A 19,930-nucleotide genomic window follows, 5' to 3' on the forward strand; every position below is an offset into this window, starting at 1 on the left:
TCGACCAAGCTACCACTTTGGAGAGTAAGGTCAGTTCTGACTTTAACCTCTGTTATACCTCTGGGGTTGGTGGACTCTATACACACTGTACTTCATTCTAGTCCAGTATATGAAGAGCCACTTTCTCACAAGTTGCAAGCAGGTAATGGTTTAAGACGAAAGTTCACAGATCTTCTGCAGATCTCACCAGGCAGTGACTCTTCTTTGTCCTTCTATTGATCCGTAGAATCTGAGTTCTTGGGTTCAGGGGCACCAGCTAAATATTCAATTTAGGGGCATTAGGGGGAGTGATATGTAGTAGCCAATGAGCTACCTACCTTTAGGGTAGATACATGCTCTATGTGACTACTTCCTGTGGGAGGTAGGCATGACCCTGACCCTAGAAGACTAATACGTCCAAAAGAAGTTGGAGGAATCTGAAATGGTGGTGTCCACATCAGTTAGTCCACCCTAGGGGTAGTGCTGCATTGGTATGGACACACCTCATACATGTAATAATTTCTCCACTTGTTTTGCTGCTTAAAAGTGGGGTCAGGATAGAGGTGGTCGGTATGCTTTCAAGGGGGCACCCCTAAGGTACCCTCTGGGTGCATTGCTTAATAAATCTGACACTGGCATCAGCATGGGTTTATTAAGACGAGCTGTTTGGTACCAAACATCTGTAGGCAAAGTGAAGCCACCAAGCAGCTGGGGAGCTCATAATCACAAGAGTTCAGCCCATGAACTCTGTATGAGTTACCTGGCACTTGTGGTATCTAAGAATGGACTTGGATATCACAGGGGCACATATACTCACACAGAAATGCCGACACATGGGGTATAGTGCACCCTGCCTAGGGCTGTAAGACCTGCTGTAGGGGTGACTTATCTATACCACACATAGTACTTAGCAGGTATAGTACACAGGGATGTGTGCCATGTCGACTTTTCATTTTTCTCTGCACCAAGACACGCAGACTACAATGGCAGTTTGCATGAGCTTGGTGAGGGTTCCCTTAGGGTGGCACAATTCATGCTGTAGCCCTTAGGGACCCTCTTTAGTCCCAAAGCCCTAGGTAGCAGGGATACCATTGTTAGGGACTTACTTGGAGGCTAAAGTGGTGCCAATTGTGGAACAGAGGTAGAGTTTAAGGAAAGAACACTGGTACTGGGGACCTGGTCAGCGGGGACCCAGTACACTTTCAGTCAAAGTTGCATCAGATACAAGGCAAAAAGCGGAGGTAACCATGTTAAAAGGGGCTCTTTCCTACAAGTTAATTATTTTCAGTAATGCTCTTTCAGGTGGCTACTCTATCTAACCCCGATTCATCACCGTTCGAAAATTCCCTAGGGGCCAGATTGGATCCAGAAGTTTCCACACCAGTGCTCCCACGTGACCCTAGGTGGCATTGTGCGGCTCCCCGCTAATCTTTTTCTTTCCCAGAAGTGTTGGAGCAGTATCGTACATAAGCACCATCACTATATGCCATCATCAGTTTCTTGATTAACCCATTCCACTGTGGAATTTGGAGCATGCACATACACACGCAGCAGGAGGAGGAGCCTTGCAGGCAGCAGAGTGAGCTTCATGATGCGTTTTGGCGTCTCAGCCCTGTGCCGCGACTACCATCACTATTGCCCGTTAATCCGGCGCCCCGGCTCCACCTGGCCAGCACTGATCACCTTCGGTGGGCGCTTACTGCCATTTCCCCCAGCCCCTTGTCTCACACAGCTCTGTGGATTTTGCAGACTTCGTTTTTGACCTGTTGTGAGAACTGCGTGGGAGCTGTACTGAGTCTCATGCTCCCGTGCTCCGCCGGAGCAGAAGTGTTCGGAGCCAGGACCAAGTGGGAGTGCAGGTTTGGCGTCGCAGCTCAGGAGGAGTCTAGAGGCTTTGCAGTGGCATTGTAGCGGCAACTGTAGGGTAGCGCAAGTCATCAGCCGGCCACCCTGTTGCTGGAGGTAAGGCCCCTTAGAAGCCTGCTGCTCTTTTACATTCTCGGGTACACCTACATGCCAGCATCTATTTTTGCCCCTATTGCTGCTGCTGCCAATTCCTGCCCTGGACATTCTTTAAACTTTCTACGCTCAGCTGCTACCCCCCCACGCCCAGAATAGTTTGCCAGGGGACAAAAAAAGATAGCCCTGTTTCGCTCCACACTGCTGGAGTCTAGTAACAGTTACTGTTAGCAACAGTCTTGGGAGCTGGCAGCCGATGCACCTGCAGAAAGAACTGCAAGGTGAGGTGTCATTGAGTCCCAAGGGTACAGCCAGTTAGTGACGTAGACGGTCAGACTAGGTCCTAATTGGGGCTGTCGCTCACTGTGTGCTCCCAGGGCCCTCTATCTGCAGTATCCATTATAATCCTGCCTGAACCAGAGTCCTAATTTCTAATAAACACAGCGTGCGGTCCGTCTAGTCCCTGGATCACCCCCGCAGGCAGGAGCATGAGCCGGGAACAAGGCTTTTGTGCGGCGTTGCTCATTGGGATCTAGCGTGCCTTGGGTATCTCAGACAGTACCTCAGCAAGTGTCTCCGCTCACTACAAGGAACAGTGGTTCAGGAACAATAAATATCCTTCATAACCCAAACTGGGAGCCTGTGTGTTATGTGCTTATGCCGCCCCATGCTTTATTAAGTGCCCCTTACCAGGAGGGGTGAGGTGGCGCTAGAACAAGAGCCAGAGCACCGGCCTACAGCTATAGTGACTTATTATATACTGTAAACAATTTGCAAATACCTGCCCCCAGTCTCTGTCTCCCAGATCGCATCTGCCTCTGGTGCTGATACATCACTATCAGTCCACATCAGCCCATATTATTATGCGCTCAGGGAGAACACGAGGGGGCTGTCTACAGACGACCAACTAGCAGGGGGTGGGAATAAAGTCTCCAAGCAGCCTGCCAAGAGAGATGCGTCTACTATCACTGAGGTTGAGGGTGGTGAAATCATGAATTTGCAAACGTCATCCCCACCAGATTGCGCACACGCCTCTATATCACTCTTGAATTCATCATGGCCAAAGCGCCCAAGGATTATGGCCTTTTACTTAATTTCCAATAACTCCTCCTCTGATAGTAGGGACAGGAAATTGGAGAACTTGGCACCTTGGCCCTTAGTAGGTGCATTTCAGGCCCCCCCAGTGCCACACAATGAAGTGTTCATGCCAACCATAGCACCCAGGACATGTGCCGCACAACACTGATTACCTCAGCTCAAGTCCACGCTGCTGATGTTATCTTATTTTAAGATATTACACGCTCGAAACAGCCCCGAAGGGCTATCTCGGCATGAGACAAGGACAGGCTACAGTTGACTAAAATAGGTGAGTCTTAAGTGCCTTCCTAAAAAGAAAATGGTTTTTCACAGAGATGAAGCTGCGTGGGCAGATTATTGTAAAGATGAGGGCAAGGAATGAGAAAGATCTGTGGCCAGCCCTGGCCTACTTAAACGTAGGGACTTTAAGCAAAGCTTTGTCACTTGATCTGAGGAGTCTCACTGAAGTGTAGGGCAGAATCTTAGCTGCTAGAAATGAAGGCTCTTGGCCATGAAAGGCATGGTAGGTTAGGCAACATAATTTAAAACAGATTCTTTTTTTCACCGGAACCCAATGTAGGGACCGCAGAAGAGGGGCTGAGGACAGGCGCAGGGAGGTTGCAGACATGGCGTGCAGCAGTGTTTTGGACCACCTGAAGTTTGGACAGTAGATTCTTGTTGATGGACACCAGAAGTGAATTGCTGTAATCAAGGTGGCTGATTACCAAGGCTTAAACCAAGGTTTTCCTTGAGGAAAGGTAATAGAGGGAAAACTCTTCTCAAGAGGCGTAGCATATGAAAGCAGGACGCTTTGGTGGCAGCAATGTGTTCTTTCATAGAAAGAGATTGATTAAGCGGACACCAATATTTTTTACTACCAATTTGGGTGAAGGACTGGGCCCAGTTCAGCTGGCCACCATCCTGGGGCCCAAAGAAGTTGGGCTTGTCCGAATAGCATCATTTCAGTTTTTGTAGGATTAAGTTGCAGTCGGTTATCCAACATCCAGGTGGCTATGGCCTTCATCCTGGAGGAGAACAGGGCTTTAGATTTGGACAGGTTAGAGCCAAATGAGAAAAGTAGCAGCGTATGAGATAATCGCAAATCCAAAACCTCTGGCTATCTTAGCGAGAGGGTCCATGTAAATATTAAGTGTGGGGCTCGAACAGAAGCTCTGGGAACTCCATAAGTCAGTGGCATCGTTCTGGACCTATCGGGGCAGAGGATGATTGTTTGGGATCGTTGTGGCAGGAAATCCACTATCCATTTAAGGGCAATTCCTTCAATCCCTAGATCTTGGAGTCTGTCGAGAAGTTGGGGGTGATACACTGTATCAAGTGCTGCTGACAGATCTAGTAAAACCAATATTGTCAAGACATTAGTGCCAAGCGAACATTTAATATGGTCAGTGTCTTGGTATTGTGAAGGGGTCTAAAACCAGACTGAGAGCTGTTTAATAGTCTGCTAGTCTCAAGGTACGTTGTCAATTGATAGTTAATATATTTTTCCAATCTGCAAAAGGAAAGCTTATCACCCCTGGAGACAGTCTTTAACCACTCTACTTCCTTCAGAACAGAAACAAACACTGCCAATAATTCAAATAGAGGAGAGGTTAACTGGAGCAATCCGCTAGCTGATGCAACCAGCATGGCATGTCAGATGGCCAGTCACGTGTTACTTAGCCCATGCATCCAACTAACTACCTGGAACAATACAACTAGCAACTTTGCATGCCATCTGATTCCTGCCACCCTAAGGTGTCCCATCAAGTTAAATTTCTTAACCTCCAAGGCCTCACCCTCCAGTTCGACCACAGGATCACCTTTGAAGAAGAGGCGCTTAGATCTCATGGGTCAGCTTCCCCGGGTCATTCTGACCTACTGTAGCTTTGGGAAGAAGGTAATTTAAAGCACAAATCACACTGCAGCCAGAATGCTGGGGCACACCAGCATAATCCCAGCACCAACCTCAGGAATGTCCTACGCAACAACTTGGATGCAGTTTCAGGATCCCTAACCTCTCATTATGACAAATTGCATGTAGACATTCTTAGCATACTAGCAGACCACATTGTCGGAATCTATGGCAAATTTCTCGACTTCAATCAATCAATCACAATTTGTAAAGCCCAGCACGGTCACCGCTAAGGGTAACAGGATGCTGGGGGTACAGCTCTACATAAAAAAAAACAATCTTGAGTTTCTTTCTGAAGTACGCCAGTCTAAGATGAGGGGGAGGCCATTCCAGACCTTGGCGGTGATTAGGGAGAAAGAGCAGCCCCTGCTGCGGCTGCAATTGATGTGGGGGTTGAGCGCAAGGGCTATTGAGGAGGAGCACAGGTGTCTTACACGTAGATGGAAGTTGAGTCTGTGGTTGATGTAGGCCGGTCCTTGATCGTTTAAAGCTTTGTAGGTGTGCAAGAGGAGCTTGAACTGGCATCTCTTCTGAATGGGGAGTCAGTGATGGCTTCTGAGGTGGGGGGTGATGTGGGTCCATTTGGGTAGGTCCAGGATGAGTCTGGCTGCAGCGTTCTGTATGGTCTGGTGTTTCCGAGGAGCTGGGTGGAGATGCTGGCGTAGAGTGTGTTGCCGAAAATTGAAGCGACTGGTGACAAGTGCCCGAGTGACGGTCTTTCTGGTGTTGGCTGAGATCCAACTAAAGATTCTGCAGAGCGTGCATAAGGTGTGGAAGCAGGAGGAGGCGAGTGTTGCCTTGTCATTTCATGGTCAGTTCGCAGTAGAGGGTGACGCCTAGATTGATGTAATGGTGATGTATTTCTATTTGAATTGAATATGTATTGTTAATGATTTCTTTATTGCGCAACTTGGAATGTATTCTTGTTGCAGAATTTTGTCCTTTGAATGTATGGAGTCTTCTTCAGTCTTGTGTTCGATGGGTTTCAGCAGTTGCCTGTTGGTCTCCGGATTGAAGGGGTACTTCTCCTGTGGGTGAATCACCTATTGAATCAAACTACTTAATTCAACTACATTTGGACTCTTGAATTGATCTTCTACAGTTGTGTGCATGGTCTGTTGGCACAGGTGTAGGTCTGTGTTCTGCTGGCCACCAGCTGTGGTCCCATGTGTATGTGTTTTTCCCAAAGATCAGTCTTCTGTCTTGTCGAAGTTGAGTTTAAGGCAGTTGGCTCTCATCCAGTTGGCTACAATGGTCATGACGTCGCAGAAGTTTTTTCTGGTGGTGGTGAAGTCTCTGGTGAGCAAGAGTGTAATATTCTCTTTTACTGTCTCTCTCTCCTTCCTTCTATTTCTATCTTACTCTTTCTATTCCTTCTATTCTATAACTCTTATTCTTGTATTCTAATCTCCTCTTCTACTGAGATGGACTGCTCTGCTGTGTGTCCGTTATATATGCTTACAAGACTTAAATAAAAGTCTCTACTTTAAACTGAAGACTTCCTGCCCCCAGCTTCTCATTCCTCGGTACAAAGAGGATTAGTTGTCATCTGTGTACACAATTATGTGGGGTCATGTAGGTGTTGAACAAAGTGGGGTTGAGGGATGATTTCTGAGGTACATTGCATATGATGTTCTTGAATTTGGAGGTGAAGGGAGGCAGCCAGATGCTCTGTGGGCATCTTGCAAGGAAGGAGGTGATCCATGTGAGGGCTTTTTGCTGTATGCTGATGTAAAGTCTATTGATGAAGGTGTGGTGGGATACAGTGTGGAACACCCCAGAGAGGTTGAGGAGGCTCAATGCTACAATATCCCCATGGTTGAAGAGGGTTCTGATGTTGTCTGTGGCAGCAATCAGCGTGGTCTCCCTCCTGTGGTTGGCACGGAATCCTGATTGTGAGGCGTCAAGCAGGTGGTTGTGTTCCAGGTATTCAGTGAGCTGTTGATGGCCTTCACAAGTACTTTGGCAGGGTAAGGGAGCAAGGAGATCGATAGATAATGTTTTAGTTCGCTTGGGTCGGAGGAGGGTTTCTTTAGGAGGGGTCTGACATCTGTGTGTTTCCACCTGCCCGGAAAGGCTGCTGTGGTGATGAAAGTTTTGATGATGCAAGTGAATTCCGTACTGATTTGGTTGGTTCCGAGGTTGTAGCAGAGGTCGGTGGTTGCCCCAGAGTGGATGGATGACATGATGGTCGTGGTGGTCTGTGCAGTGGGTGGAGAACATGTGGAGATCATGCAGCTGATGTGCACTGGCAGGATGAGGCTACACAGGTGGAGGGCAGTGGGTTGGGGGTCTAAGTTGTTGTAGATGGTGGCAATCTTGCTGTGTAAGTAGTCCGAGAGGGTGCCGCAGAGATCTTGGGAGAGGTTGATTGTGTTCTCTGCTGCTGCTAGATTGGAGAATTCCTTGACTATTTTGAATAGTTTGTTCGTGTGGTTGGCTGCTGTATCGATGCGGGCTGTGATGGCTGCTCTCTTGGCTTCCTTGATGTGCAGGTGGTAATTGCTGAGGTCTGCTTTGTGAGTGGGTCTATCAGAGGGGTTCCTTGTGGAGCGCCAACATTTCTAGAGTGGGTAGCAGTTGCGCTTGGTAGTTCCGAGCTCTGGGGAGTAATAGCTAGCGTGTTTAGTAGTTTCGTTAGTTTCATCGGGGTGACTGTCAGCGCAATTGGGGAGCCATTTCAGAGAAGTTATGGATAGCCTGTTCTATGTCTGGTTCTCCAAGAGGGTAGTGGACTTGGCATTGTTGGGGTCCTCGATGTGGAAATTGAGGTTGGCGAGCAGGATATAGTGATAGGACTCGATGGCTTGGGGGTGGAGGGGGACGCAATTCGGTTGGAGATGACATTGCAGAAAGCTTGTTGAGGTCCCAGGGGTCTGTATATGAGGGTGCCTCTTATCGTTGTCTTGGCGTCAGTTTATAGTTGAAGTTGAGGTGTTCCATGAGGGATGTGTGGTCAGCATTGGCGGCAATGCATCAGATGGTTTCCTTGAAAATGATGGCTATGCCTCTGCCATGCTTGCTGGTGCGGTCTTGGTGTATCATTTTGTACATGATTGGTGTTGCAGTGGCGATGATAGGGTATGTGGAGGGATGAGCCATGTTTCGTGATGAAGGTGGCGTCAGGGGAGAGGGGGTGATGGTGTCCTAGATTTTCATGGCATGTTTGCAGAGGGATTGTGCGTGCAGCAAGAAGCATTGGAGCAGTTCAGGTTTGTTCCTGGTCTTCTGGGCGGATGTGACGCGGGATTCTGTGCGGACTGGCGGTCCCGTATTGCAGGAGAAGAAGCGATAGTGGCAGGTGAAGGGTCCTTAGGTTGTTTGTGGGGAGGAGATGCAGCAGTTGTTTTGATTTTCGGGCTCCAGGGTCAGGAGCTCCCCTGTGGTGTAGCGGAGTGTAGCAGGAGGGCCAGCTTTCCTGGGGCTGTGTAAGGTCCAGGCTCGGCTGCGCTGCAGCCTCCATTAAGTAGGTCCTGGGAGGGGCGCTGAGGAGGTGGGAAGTGGGAAAAACAGCTCAGGAGCAGCAGGAAAATGGCAAGGCATTGCTCCTGTGGCGTAGGTCACTGGAACCTTGGGGCTTAGCTTAGGGCACTGGAACCTGGGCGGGCTGGTTAGGCAGGCTTGCCGGAGGTCGACTTCAGGCAGGAGCAGTCTGGCAGTCGCACAAGAAGACCGGTGGCAGGGACTGCTAGTTAGGACAGCCTTGAATAACCTGATTACCGATGTACAGTTGAATTCACCAGCTGTGTACTATACTTGTCCCTGCACATCTACTTGCAACACCATTGCTATGATATCTGAAAAGCTGGACGCTATTCTTGATCAGATTTCCTCAGTGCCCCCCTCACAGACAAGTTAATCCGCAAAGCCACACGATATTACAGGCTGCAGTATGGTTCCTGTATTTCTCATGGTGTCTCTTGTAAAGTCCAACTCATTGACTGCAAGTGACTCTCTTACCGTTTCTAATCCTAATTCTGATCATGTAGAGGCATCTGCCTTGGAGCAACCACTATTACCTGAAACTGAGTCGCCAGGCACCACAACTCCCAGAGGGGGAGCCTCCCGTGCGGTCTCTATCAACCCACGATTTATTAATAACGACCCTTTGTCTGAATTAACGGATACAGTGGGGCCCCAAAGGAAAAGTGAACAGAAAAGGCTTTGAAAGGCAAGGCACAAGTGTAGCGCCAGCTGCCCCTTGCCTCTTCCCTGTCCCACAGGTTGGCCCTGGCAATGACCATTGAGCCAGCTTGACAACTATTCTATGGTCTCCAGACAAGCAGCTTTCTAGAGATATTAAAATTTACCCTCTGTTTAATCGTAACTCAGCTCAAATGGCAGTCTATAAAGAGGACAGTGAAGAGGTGGGAGAGTCTCAAATTCAGCCACATCAGCACATTTGTCTAGTATGGGCACCTCCTTCAGGTGCACCCGATTTACCAACAGGTATCGCTCACACCAACAATAGCCATTCTGCAAATTCAGGCATTACCATAGCTGGCTCTATCACTAACTCTCTGTGAGGAGGGAAATCGCAACACCTTTTCGGCCCGGATCTCTAGCAGAGCTGGCAGCTAATCTACCAGAACTGCCTGATCCTGCGATTCTGTACCTGTTCTCACTCTCCATCAGTCTCGCAGAGCACCCTCATAGAGATCCTCAAAAGTCCACTGCCACTAATATTCATCCTTCCTCCCCTGTGAGGACTATAAGAACTCTACTGAGCACGTGGACCATAACGATCACACAGTGGCAAATTACAGACATGGCTTACTCCGTTAGGCAGCTCAAGGACACTTTTTCTACACTGGGAATCGAAGTATAGACAGTGTTACCACCCCACTATCCTAACTCATTGCTTCCATCTCAAAGCAAATAAAGTGCATCGACGGGTGGCAATCTAGGCGGTGCAATTCGCTTTAATTTGTATAAATCTCTGCTAATACCACTGTACACTACAAGTGCAAGTGCACTGGGCCTTTCTCAAGATTTTACCTCACAATTTCAGCAGTTTGCAAGTAACTTCACAAGAATGTGTAGCCTGCCTCCATCTACCACTGGCCAATGAACTCATGAAGGAGCACGCATTAGGCCCCTTCTATGTGAACACTTACAACTATTCAACTAACCTTGGAGGTCCTCCCAAGCCCTCTCCTGGGTCATGTGCACCCAAACGCCCTTTCTCAACAACAGCCATTGTCATGTCCCGGGGTGCCCACCCCCGGGACATTGCTATTTGCTATGGCAGGACAGCAGCTGTGCGGCTCCCGCCCTGCCATAGCATACTCTGCTTTGGATTTTATATTCGGTTAACGGCTGAATTTCTCTGGTTTTGTACGAGTAAAATGTCCAGCCAACGATAAAGTCCCTGAAACCTATGGATTTTTCAGTGAAATCAAATAATATATATTCATTTAGTGTGGGTGTACCAAAGGTTATATTATGGTGTGAGGAGGTCCATCAGATTATCACGTGGATGATGTTATCAGTGATGTCATCAGTGATGTCGCTGACCATGTCATGAATGATGTAATATGTGATGTCATCAGCAGTGCATTGCGGGGTCGCTAGTTATCGGTAGCTCAACTAACTATAACGGCCGAATTTCTCTGGTTTTGTACGAGTGAAATGTCCAACTAACTAGAACGTCCCTGAAACCTATGGTTTTTTCAGTTAATTTTTAAGGTTTTTTAAATGCTAATTTCTAACTATAATGACCCTGAAACCTATGGTTTTATCAGTTAAAAAAAATAATATATATATTATGTTTTAAATGTGCTCCAGGGTCCCCACAAACAAGGAGGTGGATTAGGTGATTTTTATAGTACCAAGATATTGTTAGTAAAGCCCCAAAACAAAGTAACTCTGGTTGGACCAAAAGACACTCCGCAATCCCACTTTTATTTACGTCTCCGCCATATGATCCAGGCAGGAGCCAATGTAAAACTTCATACAAAACAATACAGCTATATAATTATACCTAGACATTGTCTATCAAGATAAGATAGAGGAACAGTGCATGTTTTTTTAACTCTTTTCAATTTACACCTACAAAGGGACGTTTTGTTCGTATTTCTCTCTGCCATATAGGTGTTTTTAAGATCAAATCTAACATTTGACCAGCTTTCCCTAGATACTCCAGTGTTGCCTTCCTTTGGTATTACTAAATATGGTTATTGCCATAGGGGAAATAATTAGAAGAAATCAGAAATAACTGGTCTGTTTACTCTATAAGGTTGATCCTGCAGTTTTGAAAAAGATAGCTATTAAATCCAATTCAAGATATGCATGGTGATTTTACATTACAAAAAGGAAGTATTCTGAGGTCCATGCATGCAAGTGGAATATTCTTGACTTTCAGTTAAGATTCTACAATGCAGACACTCCTTTTAAAAAACAGATTCTCTCACACTTTAATCACAGTTCTATCTCTTTCTAATTAACCTATAACAATTTCACATAATCGCCTAACAGCTCATGGATTACTGTGTCAACTGAAATAAATGATCAACTGATGACCTCTTTCTTGGAGCTCTTTTTAACTATTGAGCCACTGAGCATTGCAGACTGTATTTATGCCCCGGTTGTTCATAGTTTGAGCAGAATACCTTGAAGTTTGTATCAAATATAGACTCATCATACAAGATAGTTACCGTGTCAGGTTCAGTTGTGACAGTTAGGTTTTGTATCCGAGTTTGGTGTCTAAACGTTAGACATGATTCAGCAGCAAGGTGATGACTCAAATGCATTTCATTCTAGAAGCAGACCATATCAGAGTGGCATCTGGAACTATAAAACAATTGGCAGGCTTCCTGCCTTTAGGGTTGACAATTTGGACTCTTTGACTGACAGGGATTATACTTATCCCAAACAAGGCTAAATGATGGAAGCTTCTTTGTTAAAAGGCCCCCATTCATTTAACTGAAGTTATGAACTTGATCTTTCCAAAAGTGAAATTAATATTTTCTACGCCCAGAAATTTGTCCTGTGCAGGCTGAAATAAACAAGTGGTTTTTTTAAGCAAAGAAAACCCACATCACTGCACAACACAATGCCATCTTAAAGGACATCAGTCACATTGAGAGACATTCAATTATTAATTTGAAGCCTTTCTAAATTTCTTCAAGCAAGGAAGGAGCCTAACGAAGCTTACCCTCAAGTTGTGAGTGCTAACGTAGGCGGAAAAGACGGTGGAGGCAGTGCAACGGGAGCAGGAGATGGTACAGGAGTACCTTGCGGCGTTGCTGGGAAACGGCGGTTTTAATCATCCAGCATATGTTGGAGATTTGAGATCAAGGTTAATGGTATCGTAGCCATAGGCACATGGACCAACTGTTCCTCAGCTTGGGACTCTTGGTCTCCGCCATCTTCGTCAGTGTCAGAGTCCTGAAATTTGATAATCCAATCAGAGGGACTATGTGCCGCCCCAAAAGTGTCACCTTCATTTTCAGAGAAGGTGGTTGCGGCTCTGGATCAGAGATCTGCTGGCACGGAGCCTTATTGCGACGATGGGAAGAATGAGCAGAGGATCTTGAAGTCTTCAAAGGCACTAACGGCAATGAGGCAAAGGAAGCCGGTGCCACCGTCGACGGTGCCGTCGACGGAGCTGATTTGGCTGTCGACGAAGATAATTTTGAAGAAGACATCGTCGACGGTGTAGCCGTCGACGGAGTCGTCGTCAGGGTCACCGTCGACGGGCGATCTATTGTAGACGAAGTCGTCAACGGTGAAGTCGTCGACGCAGGCAGAACCTCCGTAGACGGAGTCCTCGTCGACGGGGCTTTGGTCGACAGTCTTCGTCGACGAGACCTTGGTCGACGGAGTCGTCGACGACGATGAAGATTTCTTTGAGACTTTCGTCGACGAGGATTCTTTCTTCTTCGTCGACGAGGTGATGGGAATCGTCGATGGGACAGGCTTGGAGGCAAAGAAACTCTTGTCGACGTGGATGCTGTCGTCGAGACCGTCGTCGACGAAGTGAAAGCTGATGCTGTCGTCAGCGTCGTCGTCGAAGATGCAGACAATGCGGTTCTCGTCGTCGGAACGCTCGTAGATGCTGCCGTCGATGACGGAACTTTAAGAGGTGTGGAAACAACCCGAGAAGCAGCAGAAAACGCCTGAGAGCCAGGTCTTGTGGGCGTAGTGGTAGTAGGAGTGGCAGAAGACACCACAGAAGCCAGAGGCAGGGCTAATTTCTTCTTTTTGAGGAAAGGAGATGGAAAATCCTGTACACTACCACGCTTAGAGGCTGCTGAAGAATAACCAGAATGAAAATATGTTTCTGCATCTGAAGGGCAGAATCTTTGTCCTTTAGACGTTGAAGCCAAAGGAGAAGACGGCCTTCTCTGTCCTTGAGAGTCTTAGTAGAAAAAGTTCTACAGAACTTGCAGCTGCCAGCCTCATGATCAGGGTATAAACAATAGATACCCTTCTGGTGGGGGTCCTTCTCAAAAAGGTGCAGCTTCCCACAAGAAGAGCAAGGTCTGAATAAAGACTTCTTACTTGACATGTTGAGAAAAACTGGAAGTAGAAGATTTGAGGTGAAAAACTGAGCAGAGCTCAGGGAGACTCCCTTCACACGACGTGCAGTAGAAAATCTGAGGGCTTGAGCTTCTGAGGAGAAGGTTCTAGAGGGTGCTGGCGCCTGATTGGCTGTATTTTGGACCAACATAATGACACTGATGTGTTACAAGTAATTTTTCTCTTTACCATGCATTCCTATGTAGGAGTCGTTTTTTTGGAGGATTTCAATTGTATTTCCTCTTCTTTTATCATGTTTTTATATATGTATATATTTATATTTAGCATTATTGCTATTTTATTTACCGTGGGACTCCCACTTCGACGAGGGGGAATATTCAAGCATGTGAATCTATGAAAGACACCCCTAATACTGGAAAAAACTGCTTTTAAGCCGGTAATAACGGTGGTGTGGCTTGTGTACATGGGATTGGGAGCTGAATTGTAAATAATTTGCTTCACGGGTATAGAAATATGGAAATAATACATTTTTGACAGGCCTATTGTGTTGGACCTGTTATACAATCATTCAAGAGTAAACATACCCTAGACAGTGGTGGACTTCGGACTCTCTCTCTCCTCCTGTCTCTGGTCTTCTCTGAGTCAGAGGGCTCTACTCTTCTCTTTGAACCTTCCTGGCTTCTATGTCGTTTCCTCTCTGCAGTCCGAAGAGAGCCTCCTGTCTCTCCTCGCGTGTCCCTCCATTTCTCACTGGCCTTGGAAGGATCTGGCTTCTCCCCCACAGGAAATTCTACCTGTAAAGTAAAATTTGGAATATGCTCAGAATAAGGTCCTTATTTACCTGGGTACACATTCTGGAATTGCAACAGAATATGAAAACTAAGTGCAAAAGTAAAATATAACACATTTATAGGAAGAATATAAGAGTGGAGAAAAAGAAAAAAAGACAGAACGGTAGGGTAGAAAGATGATGGAGACAGAAAGGGAGCCTCACCTGTGTGTCTGGGTCGTAGCACACACCAGAAAGTGGATCAATATATAATCCAGTATCTGGATCATAGATGAAACTAGAATCATCCGTTTCTGAAAAAACAGAGCAAAGAAAATCTATCAGTAAGGACACAAATGTTACCTACATATGGTTGATAATACTACTAACAGGATTAATAAAAGATCAAGACACCATCACTCCTTAAATGCCAGTCCAAATGTGTTAGTCGATGTTACTGTTTAGTCCCACAAGAAATAACAATAGAAAAGGAGAGACACCCTGATAAAAAAACTCTCCTTCCCAACCATTAAAACATTTGCTGCCTGCCGTTTTGTCCCCCGCCGCCCTTAGCATTACATTCCCCTCCCTCAACAGAATCTTTAAACGTACCTGCTATCGTGCCACCCATCCCACCTTCCGTAGCACTGTCCTCCCCATACCAATATTTCAAATTACCCGGTGTCCTGCCACTCACCTCACGACCACCAGCGATGTCCTACCTACACCATCCAAATATTTTAAACTACCTGGTGTTCTGCTACCCATCCCACCATTCTCTATGCTTTCCCATCGTCTCTAAAGCTGCAGCCGCACTGATAGTGACTATCTAAGAAATGCATCAGCACATCCTGGAATATTGCTGTCAGCTGCATATTTCTGAAGACCCAGAGCTGAAAGAAAAGATGGCTGCTGGCAGAGATACAGCTCTGCCCATGTCCTACCACCTCCCTTGGGTCTGGGGAGACCCATGGGAGGTAAGAATATAGGTGAGACAGTAAGCAGGTACTAACCAGATTCAGAAACTGTTATTCAAGCAGAAGGTTCTCTATGAAAGTCACACACGACAATAAGTTTCTGCTCTCAAGACACTCACCAAACAATACAAAAAATGTACTCACCATTCTCATCACTTTCTCCAGCACCTTTCGATCCTCCTGCACTCCTCCTCTGTAAAAAACACATGGACAAATCAATGGGCGAAGTTTGAAGGACATAGTCAAGAACAAATAACAGTCCGTAGCCAAGTCCGACATTCCTCTTGACATTTAAAAACGGGTTTCAAAACTGAAAGTACGTTTATAATAAGATGATTTCTAAAATCCACATGTATCTTAGCCTCGGCTGAATCTTTAGATTACCACATGCGGAGAACGTGAAAATCAGGGCAGCGGAGGGGCAAATTAAGAGTGGTGTCCAGAGTGAACGGTATACAAGTGCGATTAAATCAGTCAGAGCAGAGGGAATTCTGAAATCAGAGAACAACCAAGAAAAATGAATTCCGGAAAAAGGGTTGTAATGAGAACAGAGTACATTTGAGCGTGAGGTATCAAGAGATAAGGTAAGACAGCACGAGTGTGAAAGTAATGGGGGTTCTTGGAAGAAGCTTGCTATGGGAAGGAAGCAGGTCTATATGCCTGTCAGGCATTAAGCCATATAGCGAAAAAATATGAACAGCGCACCATAAAGCACATAAGATTTTTCAGCAAGATAAAAGGATTCTTAACATCCAAAATAACCCTCTTAAACATTTCTCCTGTTCAAGTGCTTTAAATTAGGGGAATAAACGGAGCCAAACATTTTGACGTAGTTCCCTAAGATCTCCAGAAGCCTAAGCCATAAGTGGCTCAATCAAATCACAGCGAAGTCGGCAGGCACTTCTTAACAACCTTATTTTCTCAGTGCGCTCCAAGGCAAACCATTAATGGCCCACAAAATGTCTAAAATTAAGCAGCCGCATTCTTCCAAAAGCCCTCCTTCCTCAACTAAATACGTCAAGTAATGAAAACTTAGAACTAGGTCAGTTCGTACCACTTTGACCTGAAAAATCTAAACAGTTTGTTAGCTTACTATATTTTGGCCAGTATTGATGATCTGTCTTTTTTATACTTAAATGTTTTAACCACATGGCTGCTGCGGGGATTTTTGCCCTGTGCTGGAAAATCATTGATGCCATTATTCATGACGAGCTCAGCTCGTCATCAGCACACGACACCCGTGGGTGATGACGAGCTGAGCTCGTCATCAGCAGCGAAAGGGTTAAAAACCTTTTATAGACGTCTTTATATGCATATTTAATTGAGTTTTTTAAACAATTACTTTATCTTTTTCTAGTCTGTTTAAAAATGTTTATGATTCTGTTATATCGTTTATATTACTATGTTTGTATATATGTATGTCTTTTATGAAGAAAATTCGAAATAAAGACGTTAAAAACTGAAAACTGTAATGAAAACCACCATCTTTAAACACTCCTTCCACATTTTCGTTTACTCATCACTAACAGCTTTACTAGAGAACTGTTCTATAAGAAAAAGTTACTTCTAATCCTAAATCTTCATCATGGGTATCGTCATCAAATACTCTGTTTAACAAGCATTAGAAATGCAATAGGTCTCGCAGCATTAGAGTTAGTGCTTTTAGAATTGTTTATGGGTTTTTTTTGTAAATCTTTAGCATGAGGTTGAGGGTGAGTGAGGGTGAGGGGTTGAGGGTGAGTGAGGGTGAGGCTGAGGGGTTGAGGGTGAGGGTGAGTGAGGGGTTGAGGGTGAGGGGTTGAGGGTGAGTGAGGGTGAGGGGGTGAGGGGTTGAGGGTGAGTGAGGGTGAGTGAGGGTGAGGGGTTGAGGGTGAGTGAGGGTGAGGGGTTGAGGGTGAGTGAGGGTGAGGGGTTGAGGGTGAGTGAGGGTGAGTGAGGGTGAGTGAGGGTGAGGGGTTGAGGGTGGGTGAGGGTGAGTGAGGGTGAGGGTGAGTGAGGGTGAGGGTGAGTGAGAGTGAGTGGGTGGGTGAGAGTGAGTGGGTCGGTGAGAGTGAGCGAGTGGGTGAGAGTGAGTGGGTCGGTGAGAGTGAGCGAGTGGGTGAGAGTGAGTGGGTGGGTGAGAGTGAGTACGTGGGTGAGAGTGAGTGCGTGGGTGAGAGTGAGTGCGTGGGTAAGAGTGAGTGGGTGGGTGAGAGTGGGTGGGTGAGAGTGGGTGGGTGGGTGAGAGTGGGTGGGTGAGAGTGGGTGGGTGAGAGTGAGTGGGTGGGTGGGTGAGAGTGAGTGGGTGGGTGGGTGAGAGTGAGGGGGTGGGTGGGTGAGAGTGAGGGGGTGGGTGAGAGTGAGGGGGTGGGTGAGAGTGAGGGGGTGGGTGAGAGTGAGGGGGTGAGAGTGAGTGGGTGAGAGTGAGTGGGTGAGAGTGAGTGGGTGAGAGTGAGTGGGTGAGAGTGAGTGGGTGAGAGTGGGTGGGTGAGAGTGGGTGGGTGAGAGTGGGTGGGTGAGAGTGGGTGGGTGGAGTGGGTGGGTGGGTGAGAGTGAGTGGGTGGGTGGGAGTTTCTGACTAATAAATGAAATGATGCAGCCAGAGATATCTTGGTCCATAACAAAACAGACAAATATAGAATAAAAATGCTGGTGACACAGGTAAATTACACCTAAAAAAGGAGAAATAAAACACTTAATGTTTTAAAGATCATGTGGTCTTAGATGAGATTCATTAAGAGGAAGCCAGCTCTACAAAGATGACGGAAAGGAGAAAAAATGATCAACTGTACAGCAGGATCTAGGAACCACAAGCTTACACCCGCTGCGCTGGTGGAATGGCAGGCAAATGTGGGTCAGAGGAGGGGGTGCATTCCCATTATTGCACCAAAGAAAAACCGGAAGCTCGAATACAATACCTAGCAATGGGCAGACCTAGTTAATGTGAGGGTTCCAACAACATGGTATGCTATCTGAAGATGTTGGAAGAAAGAGTTTGGTAGTACCAAATGAAATGCACTGTGATAGCTGAGATATGACCGCATTGTTGCTGTAAATGACACACTTGTTACTTTTGAGGCTCAGACAGAGTCCTATACAGAGAAGTATGGTATCCCAAGCAGAGAGATTGCCGCTTGCTTTAGAACAGAAAGAATGGATCCTATACAATGGGATCGATAAGGGCGTTGTTAAATACCAGCGGGCAGCTCTTTATGGATCCTACCTGGATAAAAATCAGTGGGTGGGAAATCATATTTCTTTGAAAATAAAAACGACAGAAAGCGGACCACTACCCAAGAGACCATTTTTTTTTTTTAACAAGGCCAGGACCTCAATCCTTGAACGTGAAAACGTGAAAGCTTTATGTTATCCACATGTGTAGGACTATCGCTTTAAAATGGGAAGAAACGTGATCATAACTCCAATGTGGTATGAAAGGAAAGTTCCTTCAGAATCGGGATTTTTTTTACTTCTGGGTCAGAGCACAGAGAGTGATTACAGTCAATTCATAGGGCCGCTTTAACAGCTAAATGCTTAGTTTCAGAAAAGGGTTTTAACTCTCAGCTAAGAGAATTTAAGGTCAAGCTGCTAATTGCAGCTCATTAGGTTCCTGCTTGCATCGTATATCTTTAATTATTGTACATTTCAGAATTTTCAGCGGGAATGGATTCACTCCCATAGCTGCCATTCAGGGTAGACTCGCATTGTGTGTGGCCCTCCTTTACCTGCCGCTTGTCACTGCTCTATGGCCCATTGGCAATGATGACATTTAGTTTAATACCGCACATCCCCTGTTCACCACTACAGTGCCCTAAGGGCCTGGTGTACATGAGGTACAATTCTGAAATAAATTATGATTATTTTCTAGAAATAAGTTTTGGATAACTCTCTATTAAAGTACATTGTGTCCTAGGCAAGAATTGGGAACATATCTTCAAGGAGTGTGGCACAGTGTACTCATGAGGTGCTTGGATTGAGTGGAATAATGGAAGCAAATAAGCCAGGGGGGCCTAAATTAAAGGGGTAGGGGGGGCACCTAGAGTGTGGAGTCCAACATGCAGGGGGCCCTGGGGGTAGCCGAGCAACATGGGGGAGGGGGGGGGTCCAGTGGGAAGCCAGCCAGGATTGGAGGTTGAGGAAGGGGGTTAAGCCCCGGAGTAGACATTTGAGCCACACTGAGGGATGGATGGAAGGCATGGAGACGACGAACACCGGGGTGGACAAGCAACAGGAGGAGGGAAGAAGAGGGGAGCCAGAGTGTTTCCAAGCACCAGGGAGCAGCCCACCAATCAGGGGTCAGGCATAGGTGGACAGTCGGAGACAGCTGGCAATATGGCAGCCAGGGCACGCACTGGGTGGAGCCATGGGGTGGGGGTGAACAATTTAGAAGAGCGGTGGTTGCAAGCGTGCAAGTAAAGGCAAGAGTTGAGGAGAATGTGTGGAGAGCAAGAGTGAGGATGCCAAGGGAAAGGGAAGTTTCAAGGAAAGAAGGAAAGAAAAAAAGAAATGGGAAGAGAAAAGAGAAAAGAGGATTAGCATAAAGAGAACAGATAAAGGAGCGATATGAGGAGGGAGGCTGCAATAGGGCGGAGTGCACTCTTTGTGCTCGTGTTGAATTCCTTACCGCTCCAGGGCACAAACACTCCCAACCGTAGGTCGCTATGAAAGCCCAATGGTCTCTGCAAACTGAACTGCGCTTCCCAGTGGACTGGACTAGATAGTGCTTGCCTTAACTCAGAGGTTGAAACGACAGTCTTAATAAGATGCTGCTTATTTGTTTCAATTTAATAATAA

General features: G+C 46.4%; 1 protein-coding gene across 1 annotated transcript in view; it reads right to left on the reverse strand.

Annotated features, from left to right (window-relative positions):
• Positions 1-19,930, reverse strand: part of LOC147692587 (RNA-binding protein 6-like) — a 1,208,024-nt gene that overhangs the window by 206,718 nt on the left and 981,376 nt on the right. The window contains exons 14-16 of the mRNA XM_086938798.1: positions 15,302-15,350; positions 14,406-14,494; positions 13,996-14,205 (exon numbers count right to left, since the gene is read on the reverse strand). Of these exons, the coding sequence (XP_086794924.1) occupies positions 13,996-14,205; positions 14,406-14,494; positions 15,302-15,350 (348 nt within the window). The remainder of the gene's footprint in view (positions 1-13,995; positions 14,206-14,405; positions 14,495-15,301; positions 15,351-19,930) is intronic.

Source organism: Lissotriton vulgaris, chromosome 9 (genome assembly GCF_964263255.1).
Source record: "Lissotriton vulgaris chromosome 9, aLisVul1.2, whole genome shotgun sequence".
Classification (NCBI taxonomy): domain Eukaryota; kingdom Metazoa; phylum Chordata; class Amphibia; order Caudata; family Salamandridae; genus Lissotriton; species Lissotriton vulgaris.